The sequence below is a fragment of the Delphinus delphis genome, chromosome 19 (assembly GCF_949987515.2).
Source record: "Delphinus delphis chromosome 19, mDelDel1.2, whole genome shotgun sequence".
Taxonomy (NCBI): domain Eukaryota; kingdom Metazoa; phylum Chordata; class Mammalia; order Artiodactyla; family Delphinidae; genus Delphinus; species Delphinus delphis.
In genome coordinates this window covers 21,244,264-21,266,808 of record NC_082701.1, presented here as the reverse complement: position 1 = coordinate 21,266,808, position 22,545 = coordinate 21,244,264, and the positions used below count along the sequence as shown (strand labels likewise).

General features: G+C 39.8%; 1 protein-coding gene across 2 annotated transcripts in view; it reads right to left on the bottom strand.

Moving 5' to 3' along the window:
- Positions 1 to 22,545, bottom strand: part of IKZF3 (IKAROS family zinc finger 3) — an 83,651-nt gene that overhangs the window by 6,338 nt on the left and 54,768 nt on the right. Inside the window, exons 4-7 of one of the 2 annotated variants that reach the window (XM_059997764.1) lie at positions 19,069 to 19,329; positions 17,771 to 17,938; positions 14,948 to 15,064; positions 5,448 to 5,564 (exon numbers count right to left, since the gene is read on the bottom strand). In XM_059997764.1, the coding sequence (XP_059853747.1) occupies positions 5,448 to 5,564; positions 14,948 to 15,064; positions 17,771 to 17,938; positions 19,069 to 19,329 (663 nt within the window). Of the gene's footprint in view, positions 1 to 5,447; positions 5,565 to 5,678; positions 5,789 to 14,947; positions 15,065 to 17,770; positions 17,939 to 19,068; positions 19,330 to 22,545 lie in introns of those variants that run through there. The other variant, XM_059997765.2, reaches the window with a different exon arrangement.

Genomic DNA, 22,545 nt, shown 5'->3' with positions numbered 1-22,545 from the left:
TGGTAGATCTATTATTATTGTTATTATTATTGTTATTTGCCTCACACCATGTTAAGTGTTTTGAAGAATACAAACTTAATTGCAATCCAGGAGGAGATGTAGTATGTACACAATTTCATTACAAATTAGTATCCTTAATACTATGTGGTGGAACAAAGTATAGAGTAGCCAAGAGAGTGGAGAGAGAAAAATACGGACCATGTCTCAAATATGCCACGTAACATGGGACAAATATTAATCTATTCTCTCCTCTAAAGTCTCCGTGAAATCTGAGGTGGTAATAGTGGTGGTGCTGGAGACAGTTACACAGATCACAAAAGGCAGACTGTTAAACTCGCCTTGAGTGCAGAGGGAGAACAGAGAAGAGAGAGAATTCAGGCAAGTATGGGAATGGAGACCACGTGGAGGTTTAGGGGGCAGATGGGAGGGAGGGCATTCCAGACAGTGAGCATGGAAAGAAGGATTACAAAGAAGTGGGACTAGTTCATTATTGGCTGAATTAAAAGATTAGTCGGCTGAAATGATACATTCAGAAAAGATAACTTGGAGACAGATTGTGAAAGACTCAGAACGCCTGGGTGGTTTGGATTTTATTCTGATGGGGAGCCATTGAAAGATTTTTTGAAGAGGAGGAGAAATTATTTGAACATTAGAAAAATAACAATTCTGAGGTTACAGTCATCATGATGGGATACTGTGAAATACTGGGGTTTTCTTTAAGCCTTTAAATTTCTTCAAGTCATTTAACTGTATCTGCTGATGCCTTCATACAATTTCCCATGTATCATCGATTGCTCGTACTCCAAGCACATATCCTCCCCCCGAAAAAGGGCAGGTAAGCAGGGTAAATGGAATATCTGATGATGATGATGGCTGATCTCAATTTAAATGAGACTGAAGTGGCTATAACACCTCTTCCAGGAGGAGGAAGGCAGAGGGTAGGAAGCCACAGAACGAGAAGCAGGAAGGAGGAGAGAGAACAGAGAGAGCCATGGGGGTGGCAGAGAGGAAAACTGAGCTGGAAACCACATTTTGTTGCTGCAGAAGCCTTTGTCCTCTGTGAGTCACCGTGAAGTGCTATTTGGTTGTCATCTGCCCTGATGGAGTCACCACAGATCTTTTCTCAAGAAAACACACCCTTAAGAGAGAATGACTGCCCTTCTTCAAGGCTTTTTCTTCCACCAGCTCTCAATGACTAGACCCTTCCCTTTCCAAAGCTCCTGTGTAGCACACATGACGTGCACTGCTCTGGGTGACTTTCTGGGGGAGGAGGGCCTCGGACTGCAGCACTTTATAGACCCAGGCTCTGGCCCTGCTCTGTCACCTACTAGCTGCATCTCTCCATCTTTCCCTTCCCCCTTCCCTCCTTAGTAAAAGAACTTCACTGGGTGGTTCCTAATATCCCTTCAAGCTCAAAAACGTTATGACTTTTGATGCTTATAGGATTAGGGATTTTGGCTCTTTGGAAAGGGATGGGAGAAGATACTTTTTGCTTTTAGAAACAGGTATTAAAACTGCTTCCTGTTGCTCTGTTAACCAAAGCAGACAATTTCTCATTAGTTACTTCACAGGGAGAACCGACAGTGTTTGCTGAAGTGTCAAAACCTCACAACATGTTTACCGGGGGGGTGAGTGAGATCTTTTTTCATGTTCTTTTCAACACGAAAACTTCCTTTAATAAAGTAATACATGAAATTTTAAAAAATAGGGAGATGCTATGGTAACCACTTTGGTCTAAATAACACATCTGTTTTTGGAGAAAGAATGAAAATCAGAGAAAGAAATATGCAGAAATGTAGTCATTTTCCTCCTCCCTTCAGGAGAGAAATCTGGCCTCTATTTTGAGCCAAGTATTTGAAGATGGCCTAGTTAGAAGCATAGTCAAGCAAGTTTGTAACAGGAGAATAAGATTCAGAAAAAAGACAATCCCTAAAGGGCTTAGGTGCTAAAAGTAAGGTCTTCTTGTCCTTTGGAAAGAACAACTAAAAAGAATTATTTTGATGACGTAAAGATGCTGATTTCTAATGAATGTGTGTCAATTTATTTCCTATTTTATAGACAGCGATTCAAAATTTCTTGGAGAACTAGGGAAAAAGTGATTTCATTTTTCTCCTACTCTTCAACAGAGGCATGTTTTTGTGTTTCTAAATGCATTTAGACTTAATCCAATCCTTCCCTCTTCCTCAGTTCATCTCTAATGGATGAAAAATGCTATCTACTGGTAATTATCTCAAGCCTGTTAGGAAAGTAACAGGCTGACCTGATGGTATAATTTCACCTTTACCCTCATAGTTCAAGAGGTCAGGGAAGCCAAGCTGTGCAACTGTCAACAAGGATTAAAGGGAGTGACTCATTCTTCCTTCATACTTTACCCATTGCCATTTCCCTGGCAGCTGAATCTTTTCAGAAAATGATGCCTTGGAGAGGAAATATAGGAGAGAGAAGAGAAGGAGGGGAGACATTAGCCCCATATGTTTTATATCACTTCATCCCATATACTGCACAGTGTCATAATGTTCCTTTATTTTCCCCTTGATATTACTATTTTCTATCAAAAGGTGGATTCAGTTAAATGATTGAAGGGGTTTCTTTTAGTTTTAAAAAAATCTCTTAAGGTTCAGGGAATAAGCTAATGCTAGAGGATTAGAACAGTGCTCAGGAACAAGAATATCACGTATATGGCAGGAGCTCTGTAACCATTTGCATGATAAATGAATGGACGAAAGAGCAAATGAATAAGTAGTAATGTACTAAGTAAAATATATAAATGTTGAACTAATGCAGCTGTTTTATAGATTCTCAGATTAAATGACATCTTCCTAAAAAAAACCTCCTAAATTATATACCATGGTTTATAACATAAAATAACATACCATATCTGTACAACCTTGAGAAAAAAGTTATCTGAAGTTATACATATGGGTTTATAAACAAAAAGTGGTGCTCATTATTGCTGCCTTTTATAATTCATCTTGCAGACTTACAGAATGGTAGAGCTGCGAGGGACCTTCTCGATCACTTCAACACCTGTTCAGTCTACTCATTTCACAGGTGAGTAAACAGAGGCCCAGAAAGGTTACGTGATTTGTCTAAACATACACAGTTAAGAAATGACTGAACTGGAATCACAACCTCAGTCTTTTGGCTTCTAATCCAGTGCTCTTCCTACTGCACCTTACCACAATTTATAAAAAAACCAAAAATTCCCCCAGCTATTCAGGGCCCCAAAGTCCAGAAGTTGCTACCTCAGCTCAAATCAAGAGCTAACTCTACTGGGTTTCCTGATTCCATCTCAGAGAGAACATGATGGTTCAGAAGATGACAGAGATCAGTACCTACAAGATCAGCACCTCTCCTGAGTCTGGAAATGGAAGAGTGAAAATCCTCTGGTCACAATGGTAATAAACAAATGGAATGGATCCCCTATGCAATAAGCAAAATGGCATGGACTTGGACATGTGAAACATGTGTTTTTAAACCCATGAAGATACCGAAGCAACTTTTATCTTATTAAGTAGGGCTTTAGCTCAAGGACAGGTTTAGGGCAACTATGTGGACTAAGTACCTTCTCTCATATTTTAGTTCTCTTAGACCAACATGCATTGACCATAACTGGATTGAAATTAAGTTACTTTACATTTTTTTTCTTTCCCATTTCTCCCCATGTTTCTCCCCACCCATATCAGCTGCAGCCATTTCTACAGCCAAAACATCCACCAAATTAAATTATACTCATGGCATAGAATAACAATCCAAGTTTCCTTTTGTACGCCAGTCAGAACCTCTTCACATAAGTACAGCTCAAAAGAGGTATGAGCAATGCTCTAAGATAACGTCTTGGAATCACAATTGGTCCACTGTGCCTAAACCCCATATAGAAGTCACTACACGCCCCCTGACATTTCTCACCAAGGAGAGGGAAGATGGTAAAGAGGATAGGGTCTCTCTGAAATGAAATTCACCAACTTTAGTCTGACACAGTTTATTCTTAAAGTGACTAAAAGAATACAATAACTTCTCAGTCAAACAACATAAAGTAAATAAGTATAAATACCAAGCTAGGAGGACAGGAATAAAGACGCACACGTAGAGAATGGACTGGAGGACACGGGGAGGGGGAAGGGTAAGCTGGGACGAAGTGAGAGAGTGGCATGGACTTATAAATACTACCAAATGTAAAATAGATAGCTAGTGGGAAGCAGCCGCATAGCACAGGGAGATCAGCTCGGTGCTTTGTGACCACCTAGAGGGGTGGGATAGGGAGGGTGGGAGGGAGACGCAAGAGGGAGGAGATATGGGGATATATGTATATGTATAGCTGATTCACTTTGTTATACAGCAGAAACTAACACACCATTGTAAAGCAATTATACTCCAATAAAGATGTTAAAAAAAAAACAAAAACAAGCTAGGTAGCTTTGAAATATATGGGTTCTTTCAATATATCTCTATAATTCACATAAAATTAAAAAACTAATTGGACCAGAATAAAGTTTAACCAGATTTAAAAACCAGGAAGGCACTTGATATCTGTAAAAGCTATTGAAAAGAATAAACACAAAAGGACTGAAGTAAGAAATCAACAGCAGCAGCAAGTAGCTTTGGAAAAACAGACTGACAGGTTTCTAAAATATTACTGGTGTTGAGGGAGGTCTATTTTCGTGTGATAACTATTTTTGTTCAATATCACCGACTTTCAATTTATAGCAAAACCAATACGTTCAATTCAGCTGCCTACTTCACAAATACAAATCTATTTAAAATATCATAGTCACATTTATGTAAACATCTGGGAGAATTCAACACAATATTTCTGCCATTTGGCAGTCCTAACACTTTAATGGACATAATTATTTCTTAGCCATCTCATTCTTGCTGTATTTTTTGACAATGTGAAAACCAATGGTATAAAAATTAACTCCAGTAAGACAAATGATTAAATCAAACCTTGTTATTTAAATCTATGCATTCCCAACCACTTTCTCTTAAAACCAATTCTCAATCAAATTCAAGAAAATATGGCAATACATTTTAGGGCATGAAAAAAGTTTGAGCCTGATAAGGGAACCAAGTTGTAAAACATAGTTGCAAAAGATTACAAAAATGCTATCTTGAACATCTTACTGGTATCAATTGCACAAACTCTCTCATGGAACATATGTCATTCGGAATAAAGAGGAAGGAACAGCATTTTTAACACCAACTTCATTTAAGAAATTGGATACCAAATAATCCCATCTTCAGTAGTTAAGATTCTTTAGTTAAAATATTTTATCATTTGCTCTAGTTACCAAAATGAATCCTGAAGAATAAAAGTTGTACAATGGAAAATCAATTACCTTATTTTAACAGAGATTAAACTAGGAAGGGCCTGTGTAGTAAGCATCCTATGTTATCTCATTCAAACTATCTGCTAACAACAGCAGGAAAATGGGTTGTATTCTTACCAATGAATTTCTGAGGCATTGAGCTTTTTCGCTTTGCCACATTGCTTGCTAATCTGTCCAGAACGAGAGCTCTTTCACTTCCCATCTCTGCTTTGATGTGTCTTGCCTCCGCACTTGCTGGTTTGGAAAAATGAAAAAAGAAGAGGGAAAAGAACACGTTGACAAATGGAGAGAAAAAGAAATAAACTGGAAGGAAAAGTGTCAGAGGTCTGATGCAAACTCTGTTGTTACCTGTTATTACTGCTCAGATTCTTGCCTGGGTTACCTGCTGTGGTCAGTGAAGCCAACACCAGGGCACATTCAAATCTTGCAGTCTTATGCCGACATGGGAAAGCCCAACCCATCCCCAACCAGTACCTTCATTAGCAAGAGGAAGTATTAAATAAACAGCCTGGACGTGGTTGGTTGCAAAAAGATAGATAGATGGAGATCTTCTAACCCCCGATCAGCCTTCTTTCTGATTCTGAGTAACTGCATGTGACACCTGCAGACTGATATAATTCTTCTTAACAACTTTGAAAAAAAAAAGGCCGGTGCCCCAGATTTACTGCTATGTTTATGTTAATAGCACTTTTGAAAATAGATACACTTACCCAGACAGCGAGAAATCTACTCAGTGATTTGTGTATTGAAATTCTGAGTGTTTTTTTCTTTTTCTTTTTTTTCCAGCATGCTCCTTTCAGTTCCTGTCTTTTAAATTATATTTTTCTGGTCTCTGCATTATCTGTTTCATATGCTCTTCACATTTCAAAACTGTCTCAGTTAAAATTTCCCTGAGCAACACTTCTGTCTTGAAATTAAAGAACAATTTGTATAATGCATCTTTATTATATTTCTAATGAAAAATGTGAATAAAAACTGCCTAAGAATATGGTCCAATTGTCAATCCACAAATAAACCTTTAAGTGGTATAGGTCTGTTGTTCTCAGACCTGCCTGAACATTAGAATCACCTTAAGAGCATAGAAGACACACATGCCCAGGCCCCGCTTCAGATCAATTAAATCAGGATCTCTGGTGTAGGGGCCTAGGCAACAGCATTTTTTTTTTTTTTTTAGCGTTACGCGGACCTCTCACTGTTGTGGCCTCTCCCATTGCGGAGCACAGGCTCCGGACGCGCAGGCTCAGCGGCTATGGCTCACGGGCCCAGCCGCTCCGCGGCATGTGGGATCTTCCCGGACCGGGGCACGAACCGGTGTCCCCTGCATCGGCAGGCGAACTCTCAACCACTGCGCCACCAGGGAAGGCCGGCAACAGCACTTTTAAAGCTCTCCAGATGATTTTTTTTTTTTTTTGCGGTACGCGGGCCTCTCACTGTTGTGGCCTCTCCCCTTGCGGAGCACAGGCTCCGGACGCGCAGGCTCAGCAACCATGGCTCACGGGCCTAGCCGCTCCGCGGCATGTGGGATCTTCCCGAACCGGGGCACGAACCGGTGTCCCCTGCATCGGCAGGCGAACTCTCAACCACTGCGCCACCAGGAAAGCCCCTCTCCAGATGATTTTTAAGATGCAGCAAGAATTGAGAACCGCTAGAAGAATATATAAATAGTGCCAACATCGAATCAACTAAATAGTAAATTGGAATAAATATAGTACAATTTAGTCTGGTACATCAGGCAATACCCAATGAGAGTTTATGTCTGAAGTTCAAAGAGATACCAGCTGCTCTAAATACAAGGCTTTAAATGTTAACACATGATGCTAGCCAAAGCTAGGGATCAGTAAACTTTTTCTGTAAAGGGTCAGATAGATAGTAAGTATTTTAAACTTTGTGGGACACGTACAGTCTCTGTTCCATATTCTTTGGTTCTTCCTTGACCTTTAAAAATGTAAAAACCCCTGTGCACAAATAGGCCGCTGGCTACATTTGGCCTGAGGGTCATAGTTTTGCTCACCTCTGCCCTAAGCAAACATGTTGTGATGCTACAAACACTTCCCTCTGTTTTTTCATAAGCATTTCAGGGTGTCCAAGCTAAAATGAAGTATCTGTACATTCTTAATGTCTCTAAGGAAGAAGAAATTGAAATCAGCTTAAGTGACTAGAGTAAAAAGCAAGTGATGATTTTTACAGAATGGACTTTTTTTCCCCCAAATACATACACAGATTTAGGAATTGTCAGTGCTCATTCTGTAGCTGAAGAGTTTGCTGTGTGAAGAGATTCTGATATACAGAAAAAATGTCACAAGTTCCATGGTCTCTCAGATATTCAGTATCGTAAATGGACATGCCCAGAGAGAATAAAACTGGCCATCTCTGAAGTAAATGAAAGACAAAAAAAGACCTCAAGGAAGGGACTTCCCTGGTGGCACACTGGTTAAGAATCCACCTGTCAATGCAGGGGACAGGGGTTCAATCCCTGGTCCAGGAAGATCCCACATGCCGCGGAGCAACTAAGCCCGTGTGCCACAACTACTGAGACTGCGCTCTAAAGCCTGTGAGTCACAACTACTGAGCCCACGTGTCTGGAGCCTGTACTTTGCAACAAGAGAAGCCACCACAATGAGAAGCCCGCGCACTGCAACGAAGAGTAGCCCCCACTCGCCACAACTAGAGAAAGCTTATGAGCAGCAACGAAGACCCAACGCAGCCAAAAATAAATAAATAAATAGATAGATAGAAAGAAAGACCTCAAGGGCAAGACTATCAAGAATGGCCAGGGTGGGAGACCAAAGCCAAATGAGAAAGAGAGAATTCAAAGTATTAAATATTTTTCATTTTATTATTGGCATGGTTTTGGTTCTGTTTTTTTAAAACTCCTTGACAGTCATTACACAATAAATTATAAAGCTCAGTGTTTTAAAAATTCAAGAATAATGGCTCCAAAAATGAATAAGAGAAGAGAATGATGACAATGACCATATTTACTAGACTTTGTGAGTTTCTTATCAAAAATAATTCTATGCTCTAAAGAAATAAATCCCAGCCTCCAGTTTAAGCTATAACAACACTATTTGTGTAAATGAAAACAATAAGGGTCCGAATAAGGGAACTGGGCAGCTTTGGGGCCAGTGGTAAAGCACTGCGACTTTAGCTGACCGATCGTTGTAAATAACGGGCACTTTAGTGACAGAACACTGCTGTTGAGTGAAGTGGGTTAAATTCTGTCCAGCACAGGGATAGGTTTAAATGACCAAACAGGAAACTATTATACATATTATTTCCTTTCACACAAACCACCACCAGATGTGGCACTACCCAGAGCCCCAAGAGCAGAGAGATGAAAGACAAAGGCCTGGGATTTGAAATAAGTTCCTGAGGCTGTTAGAAGGAGGCTTTTTCTTAGAAGCATCAGAGAGGCAGCTAAGTTTGTGCTTTGACTAGGAACATTCATTCTGGTTCCAGCAACTTTGAGAGCATTAAAGCCAGGTAAGGTCCTCCCCCACCCCCATGCCTACCCCATGTAGTTATTATCAAAAAAGATTTATAGTAAAACAAGAATGAAAAACAGTACTTTGGGAATTTTTAACTTTATCCCCATTTTACCACTACTCTTATTAAGTCTTTTAGTTACTCCTCTAACGGCCCCATCATTACCCAGAGATCTGTTTGTCAGTCCCAGTACTTACTGCAAGCGTAAGCTGCCAGTCTAGTTTTCCCATTCGGCTCTCAGCATCTCCCTACATTTTACCAAAGCCACCATCAATTACCACAAGCATCTTTCCTAGGACACATACTCTATATACTCTATATTTGGAAGGAGGCTAAAGCGGGGATACGCTGACCTAAATAACATAATTGGGGCATGTCACTAAATGGCAACCTTCAGAGATAACATCATCTTTTATCCCTGGTTACTCACCAAGCTTGTCATGACAGTCATTTCTAGGTAAATCTTACTCTGGAAATCAGTGACCAAATGCCTGACATTTAAAAAGATAAAATTCTGGAGTGTTTACGGAGAGACTGATAATTTGAGGCAAGGGTGGAGACTTTCCCATATTCCACAACTCTGGTTGGATTGAAAGGAATCCTCTGAAACTACTAATGTAGAGGGCTGCCATCTACCCACACCCACCCGCAGGGTCATTCACTCAAAATATCAGCTCCAAGATCCCAATCCTCACTGTACATGTGAACACACTCTAGAGATTAAGTTCATCTTTACTGAGTTAACTGTGTTTTCTAATTGGCAAGTTAGGCAAAGGCTAAAGTTTCAACTGACTATGGTATACTCTCATTTTCTTTCCCAAACTCTCAGTCTTGTGCCTTGCAGTTGTTGGACAGCTGCTGTACTAAACGAACACCCTTTAAAACACAAAGAAATGCTTTGGAGTCAAGCCAATCTCTTTGGGATTACAAGGAGTTTAGGCAGTACACTGAAAGGGGGAAAAGAAAAAAGAGGACTTGGCGTTTGGTCCTCTGCTTCAACTTTAAGACCCAACTGTCTATTTATACAAATAGTCTAGACTTGTTATCTTGCCACATCACATCTCAGAATGTAAGTGGAGGGAAACCAGTTTGGCAAGATAGTAAGGGAACAAGATAATGGGTTTAAACGACGAAATAGGAAATCCGTTCCTGGGTGGTGTTTGGCAGTTTAGTGTTGCAAGGGGTGGGTGTGGGGAATATGGGACGGTGGCAAGGGACAATTTGCACACTTGGTTCATGAGTGAGCACAGTGGGAGTAGGACTATAATTCGGGGTCAACTCCCCTTCATGTTACTTGCCTACTAGTATATAGTGGATATACCCATTTTCATTAGCAAAATGATTTTAATGACATGTTGAAAAAATAAATAATAAAACTCATACGAAGTCAAAATTACAGAATAGGTTACTACCTTTAATCTCTGCAAAAATATTAATAGTTTGTCTGGGTTTTAGCTAACTGTTTGCATGATGCCATTTCTATTTCAAAGTGATTGCAGATTTAACTATATAATTCGTTGTGTTTTTGTTTTTGTTTAAAATCCTTCATTAGATCTTGACGTGTTAAATGGATCTCAAATAAGAGGCATTTCTTCCTGTCTCTTCTATGGTGTGGTCAGCCAGTAACTGATGGAGAGTGGAACAAAGGGGTGTTATTATGCAATAAGAATTGTCTAACAAGAGACTGCTATCAAAGAGCAAGGCAGGTTCTAACAAAAAAGTTACATAAAACTGTTGCCTTTTTGAGCAAGTAGAATGAATACTACTTGTTGAGTTAGTATTGATTTTCTAATAATCTGTTGGGGAAAGAGACATTTAAAACACTTTAAGCTTTTTCTTTGGACTGCTATTTGGTAAAAATATAAATTTATTCTGAAACTCTCATGCTTGTATTATCTCAACCGCAACAATGAGAATGAAGATAAAAGGTTTTGACTCCTAGATTCATAAATAAATATAATTATTCAATTAGTTTAAAAATCTTGTTATTACTAGAACTCATTGTCATACAAAAATGTGTCCTACTCCAAGTATTCATAATTTGTGTGAAATGAGGCTAAATGAATCTCTATACCAGCTGTTAGTCCCTTTCTGGAATAAGGATCAAGCTAATGAGAAAATGAAATCTGTGATCGTCTATATTCATTCTTCTTTTCATATATACTCCATTAAGACAGGATTAGAGTATCTTGATGATGTCTGGTATAAAAACTTGGACTGAAGTAACACTATCACATGTATCTCTATTAGACCTTTATATTAACAGATCAAGTACCCGGTCCCTTGTTGGACTGTGAATACTTTAAGGGTAGGGGCTTAACCTTCACTCATCTTTATAAACAGCTCTGACACACAGCCTGGCACATGAGAATCCAATGCATGCTATCTGAACAAAAGAAAATGATTAGCAAGGCCAGAAGTCCTGTTGCCCAACACGACCTTCTTTTGCAGATTGGTCTCCAGTCCAAGACCTTTTCATTCGTTCTGCTTCCATAAAGACCTGCTTCCTGACTGGGGCAGGTTTGTCCCAAGGCTTGGCTCTCACTCTAGGCTGCACTTCAATTTACAATAAGCCCTTGATGAATAAGTGCCACATCCACAGTGCAGCAGCATCACTTTAAAAGCTAGGGATGGGGCTTCCCTGGTGGTGCAGTGGTTAGGAATCCACCTGCCAATGCAGGGGACACCGGTTCGAGCCCTGGTCCGGGAAGATCCCACATGCCTTGGAGCAATTAAGCCTGTGTGCCACAACTACTGAGCCTGCGCTCTAGAGCCCGTGAGCCACAACTACTAAGCCCACATGCCACAACTACTGAAGGCTGCACACCTAGAGCCCATGCTCTGCAACAAGAGAAGCCACCGCAATGAGAAGCCCACGCACTGCAACGAAGAGTGGGCCCCCCTCGCTGCAACTAGAGAAAGCCCGGGCACAGCAATGAAGAACCAACGCAGCTAAAAATAAATAAATAAAATAAATAAATTTAAAAATAAAATAAAAGCTAGGGAGGTACCGCTGGTGACACTATATTGGTCAGGCTCAAAATGGAACACTGTGTCCAGACTGGGACTCCCAATTTTAAGAAGGAAACAGAAATGGAAACCACGTAGGGAGCTGTGGCAATAGTTAAAGGATTGGCTTGTGTTTGAGTAAACATTCTTTATATTTTGAATTTCAGGAAAAATCATGAGAACTATTTGAAATATCAAAGATAGACAGGACATGCAGTATTTATTATATTTGATTAACCTGTGACTTTATACACTTTCTAACCTGAAACCACCATAACGACATATTTGTTTTTTTAAAAAATCAAGAGTTGCTGACTTAGTTGACCCTTTATTTTTTTGCTGAGACTTAAAGTGTGTTGCATGGATCCATCAAACCAGCCTATGAAATGCAAATTAACTCAACCTCCGTATTTCAGTATTTCCTGAATCACCTTATACCACTGAAGATAGTGAAAACATTTCTTTTGATACTTTTCTAATATGAAATTCCTAAAAAAGGTCATGGGAATGGGAAGTAAGGTTACCTTACTTCAAAATCAGTAATTTTGAACTTACTGTTCATAGAGGATGTTTTACTCAATTTTTTCCCCTGCTTCCAGGACAATCAAGACATATGCATATGTATGTGCCTATTAGTATGTGTGTTACTCTACTCTTGCTAACTAGATAATACATAACCTTTAAAATATATATAGCTAATTAAGCCATTTTTCCAAAAGTGGGAAAAAAACCAAATGTCCATTAACTGATAAATGGACAGATAAAATGCAATGAATCCATATAATGGAATATTATTCAGCCATAAAAAGGAATGAAGTACTACCACGAGGATGAACCCTGAAAACATTATGCTGAGTGAAAGAAGGCAGACATAAAAGGCTACACATTATATGATTCTATTCACGTGACATGTTCAGAATAGGCAAATCCACAGAGACAGAAAGTAGATTAATGGTTGCTGGGGGCTGGAGAGAGGGGGAACAGGAGTGACTGCTAATAGGTACAGGGCTTCTTCTGGGAGTGACAAAAATGTTATGAAATTAGAGTGGTGATGGTTGTATAACTTTGTGAATATGTTTAAAACTACTGAATTGTACACTTTAAAAGGGTGAGTTTAATGGTATGTGAATTATGTCCCAATATGTCTTTGAAAATAAAAAAAATAGCTAATCATGAAAACAACAAAAGTTCTAGTGATTTTTAAGTAAGTCACTGAATTTTTGATGAGTCTCAATATCCTCATCTCTAAAATGAACAGGTGATAGGGAGGGTGGGAGGGAGGCACAAGACGGAGGGGCTATGGGGATATATGTATACATACACCTGATTCACTTTGTTATACAGCAGAAATTAACACAACATAGTAAAGCAATTATACTCCAATAAAGATGTCAAAAAATAAAATAAAATGAACAGGTGGGATTAGATGCTCTCTTTAATCCTTCTTGCTTTAAATACCAATGATTCTATTTGGAATATAATAGATTTTCATAACTTGAGAATTTCTCACAGTAAGAGCTTTGTCTATTGTCTGAAATGGAACGTCAAGTAAAGATGCCCAGGTATTGCCTGACTAACCTTAAGCATGTTGCTTTAAGACGTCAAAACCCAAGTTTTAGGTGCCTTTTTTTTTTTTAAGAGTAAATATTTCTTTTTAGAAATAAGGAGGAAATTCAACTCCTTGATAAAACTAAAGATGCCATCAGGATAAAAAGCAGAAGCAGTGCAAACCAACAGAATTCAGTTGGCCAGCTCCTAACACCATAAAATAGGCTTTATCTAAAACAAAAGGTTCCTCTCACTCAAAACGGGTACAGTTAAACTACTCATGATTTGCACTGCATTTTTCCTGAGTTTCACATTGTTTCTGTCACTTTTTTGTAATCTTTCTGTTTTAGAATGTTCAAACGATTCAATTGCAACTACTGCTGTCAAACACCAAATCCCACGAGGGTTTATACCTACTCTAAATAAGCAACTGGTTCAAGTAAACAAATAAAAATATCAGGCAATCCAAGCTGCAGAACCAGGCTGATGGTCAACTATATGGGTCAAAGGACAACTGCAGAGATGTGACACAAAAAAGTTTCAGGTTATTTCAACTCAAGAATGAAAGGAAATAAAACCACAACTGATACATGGAAAGACATCCAGTGTTTCAACCAATTGTCACTAGGCATGTAATTCAAAACACTGAATAAAATATGAAATTCCCAGAACCAAACATAAGCATCACAATAAATCATATGAGTTGACAAATACATGATCTGGCGGCCTTGCGCAAAGAAAATCCTTTTGGTTTTAATGGACTCTGCCTTTGCCACCCCTCACACTGCCTTTACCCTCAATCTTTACCATTTCAGTTAATGGCAACTGCATTCTTCATCACATCCCACAACAATCTGTTAAGAAATCCTGTTGGTTCTATCTTTAAACTATACTGTATAGAGTTAAAACACTTTGTACCACCTCTACCATTACCAAGACGTAATTTTTTCTTGCTTGAATTATTGCAGTGGCCTTCTAACTGGACTCCCCAATTTCTAATCTTATCCCAAATACAACCTATCCTCAGTAGCAAGTAGAGTGATTTTTTTTTCAAATGAGAAGTCCAATCACGTCACCTCTCTGTTCAAAATCCTCTGAAGATTTTTAATTTCACTCAGAGAAAAATCCAAGTCTTTACAATGGCCTACAAGGCCTGATAAGAGCTGGTTTCCTATTTCCTCTCTGGCCTCATGTCCCACTACTCACTCTGTTCCAGCCACAAAGGGCTAGCTATACTTCTTCAAATTCAAGGCCCAGGTCCTTTTCACTTGCTATTTCCAAGTTATCTGCAGGGCTCTCTCCTTATGCTTTTAAGTCTGTTAAAATGTCAGCTCCTTGATGTTTTTCCTGATTTACCATCAGCCCCCAGTACCTGCATTATTTTTCTCAATAGCAATTACTACCTTCTCTTGTGTAAGGTACTTATTCTCTTTGTTTCTAGTCTGTCTTTCCCGATGAAAATATAAACTCCAGGAGGGCAGGATTTTTTTGTATTTTTGTCTACTATTGTATCCTACCACCTAGAACAGCGGATGCTCACTAAATATGTGCAGAACGGTGTCGCATGAACTCACCAGTCTCAGCCAGGTCAGTGCTCTGAAGAAATGTACGGCAGCGCTCCTTGTGCTCCTCAAGGGAACTTCTCTGCTTGTAACTCCTGCCGCAAAACTCACATTTATAGGGTTTCTCAACTATAAGGAGAGCACAAGGGGTACTCAGTGACCCTCAGGGGTTATAGAACAAATGGTGTATTGGGGCCCTGTGAAAACTGTCCACTAGGAATGAGACTGCTGACAGAAGCCAGAGTATTTGGATACTTGTGCACTTACAATTACTTTTAAATTTAGTCAACTGAAATAAGGTTATGGCCTATGATTGACTATCATGTTATTCTTTGAAAGGATAGGGTCTTTTCACAAATGAAAGGATTTGGATTTAATGACTATCATGGAGCATAGTGTTTTGGCTCCCGATCCAATCTTGCTTCTTCAGGAAAAAAATAAAAATAGGAACTTTTTATTTTTCAAGGAGGTTAGTGTGGTTTAAGAATGAAGTAGGGGGCTTCCCTGGTGGCGCAGTGGTTGAGAGTCTGCCTGCTAGTGCAGGGGACACGGGTTCGAGCCCTGGTCTGGGAGGATCCCACATGCCGCGGAGCAACTGGGCCCGTGAGCCACAACTACTGAGCCTGCGCGTCTGGAGCCTCTGCTCTGCAACAAGAGAGGCCGCGACAGTGAGAGGCCCACGCACCGCAATGAAGAGCGGCCCCCGCTTGCCGCAACTGGAGAAAGCCCTCGCACACAAGTGAAGACCCAACACAGCCAAAAATAAATAAATAAAATTAAAAAAAAAAAAGAATGAAGTAGGAAGAAATCCCATATTCTGCGACATCCAGCTGGCTGTAAGTAAAGAATGCTGCAGTTTGTGGGAGTTAGTCATTCAGTCTTTTTAGAGCATTGACATATTTCGATAAATGTAGCTTGTCCTTGCTCAGTGGCTATAGCAAAGTCTGGGCTCAATCAATAAAAACTGACCTAACCAACTAAGGATAGTTTTTGTTTTCTTTTTTTAAATTAATTTATTTATTTTTGGCTGTGTTGCGTCCTCGTTGCTGCGCACGGGCTTTCTCTAATTGCGGCGAGCAGGTGCTACTCTTTGTTGCGGTGCGCGGGCTTCTCATTGTGGTGGCTTCTCTTGTTGCGGAGCACGGGCTCTAGGCACGCGGGCTTCAGCAGTTGCAGCACGTGGGCTCAGCTGCTGTGGCTCGCGGGCTCTAGAGCTCAGGCTCAGTAGTTGTGGCGCATGGGCTTAGTTGCTCCGCGGCATGTAGGATCTTCCCGGACCAGGGCTCGAACCCCTGTCCCCTGCACTGGCAGGCGGATTCTCAACCACTGTGCCACCAGGGAAGCCCCTGAGGATAGTTTTGAATAATAGAAATAAGAAGGAATTGCCAAAATGACTTCATCTTAACTTCTAAGATAAAGCAAAAGTTTCCTCAAAAGTTCATCCATACAATTCAGGCCACCTTTAACCTCCTAACTCCTCCAAATGAGTTATTTTTTAAATTATGTAAGTAATAACTTCAATTCTGTGTGCGGGGCTAGCCTTTCTGACTTGTCAATGAAATATACCCCATGAATTTTTCAGTTTTAGGGACTGAGATTTTTTAATTTTCTAATCCTCTTGCTCGGTTTAAAACAGTGCCTTTGGGACTTAAAGCACTAAAAGATCCTTATGGAATCCCAAGTTAAAATAAATGCAGCTCTGTTAGGGCTAAGAATGTTAAGTTTCTGCATAAATTGGGGTCCTCTAGAATCTGTCTTAAAAATGACTATTATTGTTGGATCTTACTTGGAAAAAGCAACAGAAAAGAACTACTCTAATTTTTTGGACCAAACTCAGTCGTAATTCATTACTTTGAACAATGAGCTGTAAAAGAAACCCTTCTTTTGCCACTTATGATCTCTCATGGTGGGTTTCGTTGGGGCTGATTTGTTTAATCTTTAGTCTCTGCATTGTGACCAGTTGCGGGTTTGGGGCTGGGTTTTCATCAAAGCAGAATGTGAATTGACATAAAAACAAAGCTCTTCAATTAAAATTTTGTCAGATAACATCAAGAACATGAGGTCCCAAATTTGAAAATAAACTCAGTTTTATTTTTCTAGGAGGGAAATTCTAAATGTTGAAAAAAATGTATCTTCCGTGGTTAAAATAGGAGCGAAAACATCAAGACAGAACATAGCTTTTTATGAATTCTTACTGCTGCTCATCTTTTAGAGACTAAAAATAAATAGGCTGATGAAGAAGAAAGTTGGGTTTAAGAAATTTAGCTCATATATACCTAAAACTAATACTATGTTATATTGTCAATTATATCTCAATGCAAAAAAAAGAAATTTAGACCAGAATGGCCAAAACTCCCCAATTTAGCCCAGACTAGCCAAAACTAACCCCCAACAATGAGTCATACCCAGTTTACAGTTTTACATAATTTACAAACAGTACATCATTTGCTTTATCCAGACTTTTGAATGAAAAGTATGTGTGTATATTTTTAGGAAAATAATCTTTTAATAAAGTTTACCATAAAAATACTGATGGCTATAATTTTTTTTGCAAAAATTAAAAAAGCATTTTTATAGGGCAGGCTTTTCCTGTCTGACTGTGATGTTCTCTAGGGGCGCAAAGATGGTACGGAGGTGATCAACCCCATTGAGCCAGACGGAGAGCAATTAACGCCTTAATGGAAGTGCAATTAGCCCTAGAGGTCTCTGCTGTTGTAACCCTTCAGAACCGGAGTGACAGATTAAAACCTCCACACTTAACTCTTTCTAGTTTCCGCAATGGGCACTGAGGAACACACATTAACTAGATATGGAATGCTCATTGCTCTCACTTACCAGAATGTGTCCTAAGATGACCTGTGAGTGCATCTCTTCTCTGGCATGCATAGTTGCAGAGGTGACACTTAAAAGGTTTTTCCCCTGTGTGCAGTTTAATGTGGCGGAGGAGGTTACCTTTCTGAGTAAAAGATGCCCCACACTGATTACACTGGAATGGGCGTTCACCTTTAAAAAGGACAAAAAAGAGATTTCTGATCACCCAGCAAGTGGCGAAACATATGCACAGATTAGATGCCTATGGCAAAAGCTCATTTTTTAGATAGTTTCTGTTCGTATTGGGATCAGATGGGAGCTGTATTTCAAGGCAAGCCTAAGACTTACTTATGGAATCTTCCCTCCAGAAGAGAAAAAGCACTCACCTAGCAAGGCTACTTGAGGCATCTTGTCTTGGATCAGAGCAAAAAAATAAGAGCAGCTTTAGAAGTGCTTTCTAGATTTAAGTTTTTACATTACTTAGCATTCCTTTTGAATGTAATCTCAATCTGTAAAAAGAGTCACAGACTGAAGTCCTAACAAGGTATAAAGAGCCAGAAGTGTTTTTTTTCTTTAATTCAAGAAATGCTTTTTAAAGTCGTCATATCCGATGTCAGATGAAATCTATTGGGCTCACTGGGAGTGTTATGTTTGTATGCATTTCTATTGACTGCCTTTTTGTTGTCCGAAAATAAATTTTTTAAAATTGTTAATAAAAGCTATGTCCTGGGCTTCCCTGGTGGCGCAGTGGTTGAGAGTCCGCCTGCCGATGCAGGGGACACGGGTTCGTGCCCCGGTCTGGGAAGATCCCACATGCCGCGGAGCGGTTGGGCCCGTGAGCCGTGGCCACTGAGCCTGCGCATCCGGAGCCTGTGCTCCGCGACGTAAGAGGCCACAGCAGTGAGAGGCCCGCGTACAGCAAAAAAAAAAGCTATGTCCTTTCATCTACCAAATTTGAACTCAATACAATGAGATCTGCTTTTTTAAAAGTTATGCAAAAATATATGAAAGACGCCTAAAAAGCATATCACACAATTTAACTCCCACTTATTAACTGAAGAAAAATATGTGGCTGACCTAGAACACTGTGCTCTCTACAGTCTTCTTTTATTCATAGCATTTGCAATATGTTTGCCAAATGCACCATGAAGCAGGAATAAAAATCACTGGGTAAATGGAAATACAGAGAGGGAGAGATACATCAGAATTTTAGCAAAAATCAATGAAAGTAATCAAAAGTAAGTCTTAAATACCACAACTTCTTTTCTCCTGCGGTTGAATTAGGACAGTTTTCAGAACAATGGATAAAGGAGACTATTTACCAGTATGGCTCCGCTTATGAACCATTAAGACATTGAAGCTAATGCAGGATAATCCACACACATCGCAGTTCATCTTGCCACTGGTTGGCCTGCTGCTATCGTATGAGACAACGTGTCTCTCCAACTTAATGTTTTCATATTCATTATATTCTCTTGAATAGCTGTAAGGAACTTCAGGCTCTTCTGCATTTCCCAAGGGTTCTGGCTTTAAAACATTCTCATCCCCTTCACTGTATTCATCTTTCACTTTCATTGAATCATCTGCAGGGAGGAAAATGCAAGAAATGAACAATGATTGGTTTTGGAGCTATCAAAGCAGCTCAAAGAGCAGAGACCCACAACTGACAATTAAATACCAAATGAAGCTAACAATCTTGTACATCCACAAAACAAGAAAATACCATTAGGATGATCACACGTTATTTGAATTCAGAACCATAGTCAGGGGAAAACACAGACACATGCACGCGCCTGCGCACACGCGCGCGCACGCACACAAAGAGATGACAGCGTTTTAGGCCATCCAGAAAATTAGAGAGAATAGATTTTAGCTATAACTGTTCAAAGCGACTATGAAGAAAACATTTTGAGCAATTCTTCTCCAGTACCGGGGGAGGAGAAAGGTTCTCAGATTTAGTACTCTTTTGGTGGTTGCAGTTACAAGGCAAGGTGATGTTCTCCTTGGCTTCAAGAAGAAAATGCTGCTTTAATTCTTCAATTGCATCCAATTTATGCCACTAAGACTGAGAGTTGAATAGTTAACATGTTTTTTTCTGATTTTAAGCCATGCTCTGCCTCTTCCTCTTCCATGTATACCAACTGCTAAAATGAGTCTTATCTCTCTCTCTCTCGGAACCAATAAAGAAAGAACACTGAATGTAGAGGAAGCTGGCAGTACTAGTGAAATAGTGTTGAGAAAGATAAAAGGAGAAGTAATCCTTTAACATAACCTTCTAAGGAGTCATTTTCATTGACACAGGTAAATGAAGCTCAACCTAAGCAAGGGGAAGGGCACCTATACCCAAGTTAGGGAGGACTAAACTCGAGGTCCTAGAGTTGTAGGACTGGATAGGAGAGGTGGGGCTGGCCAAAGTGAGTTGGCTGATCAGGTACTATCTCAAAAAGAGGTGCAGCACTCTTAAGCTGAAGAACATAAGAAATGAAGAAGGTAAATTTATGTACTGATACTAAGAAAACCTAAATATTTGCCTGATATAATAACAATAAATATTTACAAGGGATTTTTTCATATATGTATAAGGCTGCATAAATGCTTACTTAAAAAAAATTCATTCTTAGAAACTGGAAATTGTAATGCTCCATGAGGAATCACAAATCAATGGAATTTCAGGGCTCGAAGGGAGTTTAGAGATCATCTAATCCAACCCTTGATTTTCAGGTAAGGAAATCCAGGATCAGAGACGTTTTTGGTGAGTAGTCCAAAGTTATACAGCCAGTTAATAGCAGATTAACTGTGCTTAGAACACTGAGCTTGGATTTGGCCTCACACTCTGACACATCAAGTCTAATATGCCCCTTACTATCATATTCCACACTCCCCCATCAATGGGGTAGACTTTAAAAACCAAAACACACTGAAGAAAAGATATTTTAAAAAACGACATCCCTTCCAAACAACACCAGTAAGTGCAGCTCCTGTTGCCACATAGGAGGAAGTATAACTGCAGCTGTGCCTGGCTTGCTACCTTCCACTCAAGTTTCAATTTTCACTTCTATCAGGGTTACCTTTCATCTATATTAACTGTGTTTGCTTAATAGAGCAAGACAGGGCCTAACCACCAACAGAGGAGCCATTGCTGCAACACTGTTCCACTGCTTCTCATCACGGTTCATGGTTCACAATCTTTCACTCCGTGATTAGAAGAAATGTAGGGCTACAGGAAACATCCAACGTGTTTCAAATTTGCCCATCCTATGCATCTGGATTATACATGAATTGATATACGTTTCCTACGGGAAACGGATGAGAAGGGAATGGAGAGAGATTCATTCCCTTCTTTCTCTGGACACATCTTGCCTGCTTTCAGATGGAATTTGTTTTCTTAAGTGGTTTTTGCTTTAAAAAAAATTTTTTTTTTGAAAGAGAAGGATGCACCTGAGGCGTGTACCCTCCTCTCTTCCTCCATCACTCCAGCTGTGGGTGACATCCCACCAAAGCTTGAATGCTCTTTAGTTTGCATGTAGGCGTTTAAAAGAAACTCAACGGAAAACTTCAGCTACTGAAAACCAGAAACAGCATACAGAAAGGGCCGGCAGAGAAGGATCCTTTTCAATTTCGTTGTAAATGTTAATATGAACAGACTCAGGCCATTCTGTGGTCAGTGACAATTAAAAACTAGTAAGATCAATGTTTCAGGTCTTTCTGAAAACACAGGACATGAGAGGGTTGCTCCTTCTCTCAGGATTTTGGCTTTAATGGGCTTGACCTAGAACTCAATACTACCCCGACCTGGCTCAAAACAAATTCTTGGCTTTTGTCATTTGGGACTTAGCCATAGAACAAGGAAGACAGTATTTGAGACCCAGGGCTCTAAGGGAACGCATACAGACACATGGACAGGGCATTAAGGAAGTCCCTGGGACTTAGCAGACCAAAAGAGCTCCTGGTATAGTTATTGGTTTGCCCTTGGAGTCCTACCAGTTTTAGATAAAAGAACTGGATGTCCTCTCTGCATGGTTACTGGGGATCAACAATTCATTATGGTTTACCATGTGAAAATAAACAGAGCTGAACATTAGAATACATTAGTATCTAAGATAAAAAAGGGATTCCTGAGAGATTATTGGGCTTAGCACCCAGTCTCCAAATATAGTCCACCAAAACTACCAGAAACGACACTAGTCTGCTCTAAGGACTGAGAGGTTCATTCTCTTCCTTGGGAGGAAAATTTATTGGAGCAGAGGAAAGGTGGGGGCATTCTACTTAGTATCCCTTGAAAACATTAAGAAACATATCTAAAATCAAATTGTCATCTTTGAACCCAAAATTGCTGCTAACTTATGATGCCTTTATAGTCACACATGGCATCTTCCTTCTTGCATTCTCCAAGTCTTGAAACTGGAATCCTTTTCCGTCCAATCTCCACATCAAGTCAGTCTCCAAGTCCTATAGATTCTACGTCCTCAGGTTCTCTAGATGCCAACTCCTCTTTTCTATTCCCTTTGCAATTTAGTTTAGCCTCTCATCCCATCATACCTAAACCCATCCTCTCTCAACATTCCTTTCTAGATAGATTTCATACAGAAGTAATCTGTGCTTACTGTCTCTACGATCTCAAAACTGATATAAAATTCCCTGTAATCTGGCTTCTGCCTCCATAATTCACTGAATCTGCTCCCTTGAAGATCATCAATAAACTCCTGATTCTTAAATCTAATGGCCTTTTGTGTGCCATTCTCCCCAGCTTCTCTGTAGCCCTTGATACTGTTGACCTCCACTCCTTGTTCTTCTGTATT